The 10,679-nt window shown below is 43.4% G+C and overlaps 1 protein-coding gene across 1 annotated transcript in view; it reads right to left on the bottom strand.

The window, feature by feature from the left end:
- Positions 1–383: 383 nt before the first annotated feature.
- LOC108001286 (uncharacterized) overlaps positions 384–10,679 on the bottom strand; it is a 42,687-nt gene continuing 32,391 nt past the window's right edge. The window contains exon 2 of the mRNA XM_017062226.3: positions 384–768. Coding sequence (XP_016917715.2) covers positions 669–768 — 100 coding nt within the window. The 3' untranslated portion in view covers positions 384–668. The remainder of the gene's footprint in view (positions 769–10,679) is intronic.

Below are 10,679 nucleotides of genomic sequence, written 5' to 3'. Positions count from 1 at the left end.
TTCATTATTATCTCATTAAAATTCGTTTCTTCTGACATTTTGTCATCTCTTGTTATCTTTTAGCTCTTCTCTCTAGTCTTTATTGAGATTAAATTTCAAGCAGCAAAATACGTATGCTTGTTTACTTATTATTTACTTCGTTTACGATTATTAACATTTTTAATTCCTATGTAATATCTTATGATTAAATTTCAAAATCCACTGATATTCGACCTAACTAACCAAAACTAATTTTATCACAGGCTTTTCGTTAATTCTACTATTAACTGGTTAATTCTAGAAATGACCAAATGTATTTAACTAGTTTTAACAAACAACATACAATTAATTTTGTAATTAACTGCCCAAAATTAGTATTGACAAAAGAGATTGGATTCAACTAGTGTTGACAGAATTCTGGTTTTAATCGCAACATATACATTCGAATATCTACATCTGTGCACACAAATCTATTCAGGAAAACAAATTTATATAATTTATGTAGAAATAAATAACGTAATTAAAAATATATATATACTTGCTAGATTAACAATATAAAATATATATCTCCGTTCTATACATAATCCAATTCAATATATTTTTCATCCAGAATATAATATATTATACGTGTTTAATTCTTAACAACAAATAATCTTTCAATCAATTCTTCATCAATGCCATACGATCAATCAATCACAAGAATGATCAATTATCATCATATCTTTCTTCTTCCAGATAATTCGAGTCCCATCATCCATCCTCGTCTCTTCAAGATCGATCCAAGGCCACCTATAAATATAAAGAACAGCGTCAGCGATGTGAGTATAGGAGATATTTTCTCCCTGAAAAAACATTTTCACACGTGAACGTCATCGATGCGTATCCCAATCGCGCCGGAATCGGAAAAAGGTCGCCTTCTGCCGTTCATCCACCTCCCTCCTCCCAATAACCCAACTTTGCGCGACTCCCTCGACTTTGCCTCGAGCGTGAATTGATGATGCATCCGGTGCATCTCGCGAGCCAAATCGAGGTGGTGAGAGCAGAAAGAGCATCTAGGCGCCTAGATTAATTAACAACTTCGTATACCGTCCCTTCTCGCGGACCCCTTTCCGTAATTCCGTGGAAATTTTCGCCCCGCCCCCTCCCCCTCGGTTCCCGGCTGCGCTGGCCGGCCGCAATAAAATCCACGTTGAGCCAGGTTCCAGACTCGTGTGAAATATCGCCACGAATTATCATACCATCTGAAATTAAAGGGCTGAAATTTCGGGCTGGTACCGCGCCGGTGGTGGTGCCCGGTGGAAAATAATTTTGATGCTCGCTCTCTACTTGTACCCGCGCTTTCCCCTCCTTCCCTAACCCCCTCGGGCCGCTAATCCCACTGTTCACCCTCTTCTTCCTTTCCTACCTTTTCCTCCTCCTCCTCCTCGTCGACTAACGTTGAACGGACAGAGTCGACTCGAGAGGGGCGCAGCAAGCGGAAAGAAGAGAGTAAAGAGGCGAAGAGGGAAAGAGAGAGAGAGAGAGAGAGAGAGAAGGGTTGATCCAGTCGAGCCAGCGAAGAAAGAGGAGGCGAAAAAGCGCCGTGGCTGTATATACGATAGATGTTCTCGAGCGTGGATGTACGGTCTGATGCGAAGAACGATGGTGAGGAAGGGTGGCGGAGAGGAGCGAGAGGTGGAGAGAGAGAACTCGGTGGAGAGAAAAGAGGAAGAAAGAGGTGTACTTCCGGCGGAGAGTGGTGCGCGTAGCGAAAGGGCGCCCTCTTCGACCGCTCGTGCGCATTTGCCTCCCTCTTCCTCTGCCCTCTTAACCACCGGGACCCGCTCACCCCCTCGCCGCCCCAATTTTTTTTCTCTCGCGCAACGCGTCGCGCGTTTCCGCCACGGCGCGCGCTGCTTTTCCTGCTCGTGACCGACGATTTTTCTTTGCCAGCGTCTGCGCGGCCACGCCCTCCCGCTGCAATGGCCGCGGGACCGAAATTTCTCGCGGGGGCGGCACCCTTTTCCCTGCTACCCCGCGATCTTTTTCCATCCCGCTTCAAACCTGGCTCTCCCCTCGTTCGTCCTTTTTCCATCCCTCACCACCCCCACCCCAAATTTTTCTAATTTTTACTCCGGTTTTTTTTCCCCCTCGGCAACTACTACCACCCCTCGCTATCCGTCTCACGGATTCTCTGCCCTCTCGCTCTCTCTCTCTTTCTCTCTCTCTATCTCTCCACCCCTTCCCTCCCTTTCGCTCTTCGTTCAATGTACGGAAGGGAGCGACGAAGACAACGACCACGACGACGACGACTAGGCCAGCAACAGCTCCAGCCGACCAGCTTTCCTTCTCTCGCCGCCGTCAGATCTGCAGGGGTGTGTTTTAAGAGGTCCCTCGAACAGGCCCGTGGCTACGACGCCGACTGTCTGTGTGCATTGTACTTGGCCCGTGTAATGTGTACGTACGTCTTTGATCGAGTGTTTATACGAACTCCCCAGGAATCGATTGCCCTCTCCCCTCATCCCCCCTTCCCTATGGTTAATGAGTCGCGCTCAATGCTATTGATGTTTCCGATCGATTTATGAGGAAGCTGGTCGGAATCGGCGCGAGGGAAGAAACGGCGGAACGATCGCGGCAGCACTCGTTGAATCGTTTACCCCCGAAGAATCGAATCGATCTCGGTCGCCTGAATCGAGAGCGCAACACGGATCGAGCGAGCACCGGTCGAAAAAGATCGAAAAAGTAAATTTTAATGGACGGTGAATTTGGAATTGGTTAGAATTGCTCGTCTTGTTCCAGACAGATTCGAATTTAGAGTCGTACGATCGTCGCGTACCTGGTTATCGGCGAAATCGATAAACCTGATCATGTTATAAAATAACGCTTGCCCATGAGGTAGGGGGGAAGGGGATGAAGCGAGGACTCGATTTAACAGCCGATTATGCTGAACGATTAGCAAAGCTCATGGATGTTATAAACGATAGATTTACAGGATTTAAGAGTCGGTATCTGCGGATTAGAATTTGAGATATAATCCGCACTCGACGCGCTGTGATTACTGATAATGTGCACAACGTTATTTCATATTTATACGCACGGCCCTGAAAACATTGCGATCGCTACTACAGCACTGATCGATTCGTTTCACGAAACGGATTAGAATTCGAAGGAAAAGCACTAGGGAGAGAATTTTTTGAATATATTTTGAATATTTTTTTTTTTATAAATGCGTACACATCATCAAACATTGTTCGATTGGAATTTTAATCTAATTAATTTCCCCTAATTAAACTCGATTCAATGAAAAGGGGGAAAAAGATGAGCCTTCAATCAATGTGTACTCAAAGGAGTCAATATTGGTCGACTAGGAGAAATGTGTACCCAGCACGTGCAAGCTTCTTGAAGCTTGTTTGGGTCGATAATTCCCGCTCGATGCTGATCGAACGCCTATCAATTGTTGCCACGGTTGGTTTATCGCCACCCCTTTCCCCTCCGATATACCGGTTGATTCGTCGATTTCGGGACGCGATGCTATTGGGAAAGGTCAAATTAAGAAGACAATGAACTTTTCATTTCCGTTGAAATGAACACGAGTCGCCATCATGGAAAACATGGAATACAGTTTTAACAGTTGTAATGAGCCCAAGCAGTTCGTTTCTCATCATGGTGCGTTTGTAAATGAACGAATGATTAACATCAAATTCGGTGGAATATCGCGAACAGCCATCGACGCGTCAGTTGAAATTTGTCTATGAATTTTGTCACGCAGCCTGCCAACTGAATTTTATTCTGAATGCTGAGGCTAATATTAGTACGTATCCGCCCTATTCCCGCTTTATTAGCGAAATAATAATTAAAACAGGGGAATTCGTGGCTCGTTGAAAATACGTACAAGATCGAAACGATTTTTACATATTCTTTTTCTTTTCTTTTCGAACTTGGACATTTAAAAATGTTCCACCCATTCTAGGATTCTAGAACAAATATTATTTCAAATTTCGAAATTCTTGAGACCGTGAAAATCGTGAAAATCGCGAATTGGAATATTGATTAAAAAAAAAAAAAAAGGAAAAAAGAAAATAAATCGAACGAAAGAAATTTGGATGGTAAAATACGCGGGGAATAACAACAAGGAAGCAAAGATAAAATTATTCCAATGGAAAAACGTTTGTTCGACTCGCAAATCTTCCGTGTAATTAACATTTTTCCAGGAAAAGAAAGAGAAAATGAGGCTGAAATATTTCTGCTGATAAATGCAAATCCCGGCTATTTCGCGAAATATCTTATTCTAATTATAGAAGGTAATCAGAATATAAATCTACCGTGCGATACAATGATTTAATGCTTATGAAACAACGGTGTCGCGCTCTCATGCACGTATCCTACGATCCATTTAATGTAAATTGTTAATTTTAATTCGATCCCAAATGACAAATGACAAATGATTCTACCTTAAGAAATAATAATTAAACGACTCGATCAATCGAGCATGCGTACTGAGTCTTTCTCAGCAAGAAGATTGCGCTTTGATTATGTTTATATCAGCAACGAGGAAAATTAACGAGATTTATCAAGAGCGGTCCGATCTGTACAAACGTTCATAACTCGCCATATTACGCACGTATGAACAGCCACGAACTTCTCTCTAACGCTAGTCCCCTCCTCTCTCTCTCTCTCTCTCTCTCTATTCACGTAGCTGCAAACTGTAGTGCACGGGCGCGTGTAAAATTTAACGAAATTTAAAGGGCTGGTTTGTGAGCTTCGATAATTATGCCACAGCCGCGTGTAATTATCCCTGGATTTCGGATCGGTACGCTCAATGGTGATGCGTTCTCGCTCGTGCGCGCGCGCCTCGTCGAAACGTCAAGAAATTATATAATCGCGAATTTTCCAAATGCAACGAAACGTGTCAGTCTCCCGATAACCGGTTTAATGACACGAAAGCGGACGGAACCATTTCCAACCGGATCTTCCTTCCACCTCCTCGTTTTTCTTTTCTCTCTCTTTCTTTTTTTTCCCTCCACCCCTCATTTTTTCAGCTCGGCTCGTTTCCCAATGCTCTCTCCTTCGTGCCGGAAGTTACTCTTCCATTTCGTTTGCTCATTTCACCGTCCGGACGTTTTGATCGGGTGAACACCGGGTGGAATATCGGTGAAACGGGGCGCGGGGGCGGGAGACACGTTTACGCGGGCGGACGCGTTACACGGAAGGGAAGTTTGTATTGGCGTCGTTTTAGTTTCGAAGTCGTTAATTGCAATAGTTTGCGGATTTAATAGAAAACTGGTACTTGGAGCGTGGCGAGGGGAGGGAGTCAGGGAAGGGGTCAGAAGCCCCGGTTACGAAACGCGAACAGTTTTATGATAACGTGGCATCCTCCCCCTTTGCCTTTATCCCTCCCCTCGCTCTGTAATATCCTATCTTTCCTATCGTCCATTTACCGGGGCCTGGTAAATCGTCGGAGAACAATATCGCTTCCAAAGTTTAAATCAAGGAAATTTGCCGGCATTAACTCTGGTACAACGAGCCCGGGTTGCTCAACCTTGTCGAGCACCTGGTGTATCGTGCACGGACGATGGATTCGAGCACTTCACGCGTAATACCGTAATTGCGACGACGAGAAAAAGAGAGAGAGAGAGAGAGAGAGAGAAAGATATGGCGCGTTGTTTAATGAAGCTTCCGTCGAAATCCTCGAAATTGTTTAAATCCATACCGGGTGGGAGGAGCGTGGAAAATTATCGTCGAGGCGCAACGAGGCTGTGCGTAGAAAGGTTACGAAGGCGAAGGGTGTACACGGTGGCTCGCGACCTCGACGCGACTCAACGAAAGCGTTCACCTCCGTGAGGCGTGAGATCGATCGGAGGGTGGCACGATCGGTCGCATCGAAGTCAATGGGAACGGCGGGAACGGCGTTTCGTACGTTCGACTCGTGGAAAACAGATGGCCAAGTATTTTCACCCCCGCTCCCTCGTATCGATACGAGGGATGGGAGGGAGGAGGGTTGGCCGTGTTTTTCGGGGGAGATTCTCGGGAAGAAAAAGGAAGAAGGAGGAGAGAAAGGCGGGCAGGGGGAAAAGGAGAGAGAGAGAGAGAGAGAGAAAGGGGGAAAAAAGGGAAGAAAAAAAGAAACGAAAAGAGAAGAAGAACGGTCGACGACGAACAGGTTGGTAGGGATTGAACGAGGGTTTTGCGCAGGATACGCGGCGTTGGTGGGGATGGAGGGAAAAAGGCGAGCGATTCGGAGAAGGAGGCGGGGTGGGGGTGTGTAGGTTCGGTGTAGCGATCGGTGCGGAACGGCGGGATAGGGGTAGGTGAGGCAAAAAAGAAGGAGAGGAAGAGGCGAGGCGACGGTATCGGGGGAAGGAAACTGAACAACGCAAGTCAATCGTGCGTCTCTTAATAGAAAAGTGGGGTCGATTTATGGGTTATAGGTAAACTCTGCTCTCACCCCTCTGTATCATCGGTTCCCGTGTCCCTCCACCCGGCCATCGACACCCTCTCCCCTCCCCTCCTCCGGTTTCTACACCCGCCTACATACGTCCAGTAACGGGCACCGATCGGCCGGCAGATATCGCTCTTCCATCGACACTATCCCCCTTTTTGTCAACCGCGTACTCTCCGCGGCCCTGACCGACTGCCACGTGAGAAAACTTGCACGTGACGCGCGAACGCGCGCAAGAATCTCCATCTCCTGAGGAATCCTCGAGTCGAGTCCAGACGCGGCCATGAAACATCTCTACGAACATCTTTTCTGTATTCGTTTTAAACGGATATTTAAGTGTGTTTGTTTGTTGTGGAACGATCTATTACGGAATTAATTAATCATATTTGGAAGAAAATGTTTCCTTTTTTTGTTCATCTTCTTTCTTTTTCTTTTTTCCTTTCCTTTTTTTTCTGGCTGGAGGATGTATCACATGATTTAGGGAAGGTTCTTCGAATTATCGGTTTTTGGGTAATTGTTACGTGATATCGTTGAGGGGTTTAATTATTACAAAATAATGATTTTATACGGTTTAATGACGGGTTGAAATAATGGAGTGAATTAGCAAGTCGCGGAAATTCTTCGGGAATATTTATAATGGGAAATGAGGTCCATTCTGTCTCAATGGACTTTATTTTGGGTAAATATTTAACAGGGAATGGGTATATTAATCGTGTCGTTTAGTCAAATACGTAACGAAGCTGGTTACACAGAGGAATGGAAATTAAAAAAGATTGGTTAACGGATATTATCTATATAATAGGAGAACGGGTTCGATTAATTCTATTAAATATCCATTTCCATTTTAAGCAGCGTCGTGTTTAGAATACCAAATTCGTTAATGAAGAAACCGAAGCTATACGTTCCAAGTTATATGTTAATATAAGTTTGTACATTATGTACTTCTTTTTTAAATATTTATTAATTATAAATAAATCCATAATATTTCAGTCACGTTGTTACTGAACAAAGAAACATGAAAAAAGATCGATTGAATAAATAATTTCTCTTAATTTATCAAATTATCAGTTTCACAGTTTGTAGAAAATTCAAAACGATTTTAAAATAATTTCTATGTCAAAAGAAATCTACCCAATCTTAACATTATTCCATCGATATCTTCTTTCAAATTATATCTCGAAAACTTCACCGGTGGAAATAAGTAAAAATGTTAATAAAATTACAATACAATCCGTCATTTGGAAATTACAATCCGTACGTGTATAATATAATGAATTTTCAATAGTCAGAACGATATTTAAAATATTATTCAATCTGCCCGAAGGAAACGTAATCCCATTTTATTAAGTCCATCATCCTTCCATCATCGAAACAGGAAGCGCGTTAAAAGAATTCGTAACGCGAAAGAAGAATTTCATTTTAAGATGAAAATAATTATTTCAAATTTCCACAATTTCTGCTGCTGCTGCAAGAAGGAACGAACCTGATCTTAATGCTCGTCCATAAGCGTGCGATGCGTTCGCGGCGGAGGTTGATTAATAGCCGCATCCCAATTTCCGTGGCAGTGGCGTTTCCGCAAATGAAGCGTGCCGCGTGGCCGTTATACTATTTAAAAGGCAAACAATTGAAACGTATGCGCCCACGCACGCGAAACGAGGCAACGTCCCAAAAAAAAGGGGAACACGCCACAGAGATAGTGGGCGTGTATAACTTCAAAAAAAAAAAAGGGAAAAAAAGCAACACGCAGCAGAAAAAGAAAAAAAAAGTATACAAAACAAACGAAAAAAGAAAGAAAGAAAAAAAAGAAGAAAGCAAAGGAAAAAAGAGAGACGCAAAGAGGGTGATAGTCAGACAAACGAGACTAGGTAGAATTTTTTCCCCTAGGAAATTTTTACCGGCCGTGGAGACGGCCGTGATACGAGAACACATTTTTGGAATCGTTACGATTCGCCGGAACGCTGATCGCGTATTATGGACGCAGCAAGCTGTGTAATTCTCCGTAGTCTGGAGTTATAATTAGTTGAATTTTCGAGATTTCGAATTCAACGGGAAAAGGGACAGTCATTTCCACCGGTATTTTTCTTCTTCTTCTTCTTCTGTTTCTTTTTTTCTTCCCTCCTTTTTAATGCGCGCCCAGTCGTGCGCTGCGATGGTCCGTGCCATGACTACGTTCCCCTCCCCCTTTTTTTCCCCAGGAACGCGGGCGCGGGAAAAATTAGCCCGTGAGAATGGCCACAGGGTTTCGATCTTCGTTTATGGCTCTCGCCGCGGTTGTTGATGGAAAGAGTAATCGATTAACGATCGGGGAAATTTTATTGTCACGAGTCGTATGATGTGAATTTGTAGGGATGTTGCGAGATTGATTTGACCTAGGGTTTCGGTGGAAGATTGTAATGGTTATCGATTCGATGAATTGTAATATATATACGTGTACATAGACGTGTATGTAACAACTTTTTGTGTTTAGGATAATTTCTGGGGAAGAGAAGATCGGGAAAAGAAATAAATAAATAAAGAAATTATTAAAGTTACTTTATATTGTAATTATGCGAAATAAATTATTTCTCTGAATTTATAAAAATATAAAAATTTCTTTGATATTATAAAAATAGTCGCAAAAATTATTTTATAAGTAAATATTTTCTATCAAGATTGTGTTATCGTTAATATCATTTGAACAAGCCTCAATTTTCAAAATTTGAACCAATTCCTTCCTCTATTTTTAGAAATGAAAAGCGACTTTCAAAATGATTCAAATCCGGATAATAAATATCTATATCGTTTATCGATTTCTCTCTCTCTTTCTCTCTCCTTCGCCACATTGAATAAAATATTTTTCTGTCTCGGACCTCTTTTAAAAATTCTCTTCGATCAAATTCAATAAAAGAATCACAAGGAAATATTATACGATAATAGTAACGAAAGTAAACAAAAATACCATTCTACCTCGAACCTTGCGTATCAATTTTCCACGAAACCCACGATAACTCCGTACTATTTACAAGATTCGTTTTCCCACCTCATCCATCTCGAAGTTACGAGTAATTTTGAAAACGCGTAGAGAGATATCGCCCCACCCCTTAATGGAGAGACGGCAGAGAGTGACACGCGAACAGAATAGGCATTAAACGAGCATTTCCATCGTTGCCTGATGTAACGCGTACGCATAATTTCCAAAAATACATCTATTCCCCGTGCACGACCACTATCAGCTATCTACAAACATTAGCGATAATTACCATTATTGCTAATTGATGTATACGCAGAATTATATCATTCTGATTGATCCGTTCCACATCAAAGCGGCGGTCATGAATGAGTAACAAAAACAGCCAGCCCCGTACGTGCACACGCGCACATATACACGCACCCCTCCCCGCCCCCGCACTGTCACGGAAGAATCCTGACGAAACATAAATAATCAGCCCGGACGAGAGCGCGGCCAATCGAATTAATGACAATACCAACAACCCGTCGCCCGTTAGAATCGCGTTATCAACGAGAGCGATCAAGGTATCAACCGGTTACCGGTTTCTAATTTTGTATGCAAATCTGTCACGACCGACTAATTGAATCGAGCGTAACGCGGGATCTATACCCCCGGCTGATCGGGGTCCCTGTAAGCACGTTCCTCGAAAAGAGGAGTAGTTTCAAAGGCGTAGTTTCAAAGGTAAACCCCGGGAGAAACGGTGTTATTTTCCAAAATAAAACTCCCTTATTATTTTTCCCCTCGTTTCTTTATTTCTCTTCGAATTTCAGACTCGTCGAACGAAAGATTATATCAGGGGAAATAAGTCGCGTAATTATTAATATTATAAAAACGGAATCGAGGATATTTTGAGGGAGAGAGGGGAGATAGGGCAATTTTTCGCCCCTGATTAAAATAACACCGCGAATAACAGGCGGACAGGATGAAAATAAAGAACGTGGACGAGTAACGACACTGGCAGGCGTCGATCGACGAGAATCTCCCGCGATCCGGAGACTAATAACCCGATTTCCTGTAAATTTCGCGCCGGCCGGCCGCTTCTTTTTTCCCTAGGAAATAACCGGTTTAATCAGGGACGGCTTCCTTCCCGTGCTATTTGCACGAAATTTCGGAGTTTCGAGCCCGCACGATACGTGTGGGTGGCACAGCTGCGCCGAATGCCTGCTAAAATTAGGATGTGCCCGTGAGTGTGTGCGTGTGTGTGTCCCGCCGCGTGAACGTGCACGAGCGTTCTACTCGCGCTCGTCCGTTCCTCGTGTGTGTCGGCAGAGTAAGCTTTTGCGCTCTCTCGGC

Source organism: Apis cerana, linkage group LG5, assembly GCF_029169275.1.
Source record: "Apis cerana isolate GH-2021 linkage group LG5, AcerK_1.0, whole genome shotgun sequence".
Classification (NCBI taxonomy): Eukaryota; Metazoa; Arthropoda; class Insecta; order Hymenoptera; family Apidae; genus Apis; species Apis cerana.
Note: the sequence above shows the minus strand (reverse complement) of the source record. Positions and strands in the feature narration are given on the sequence as shown.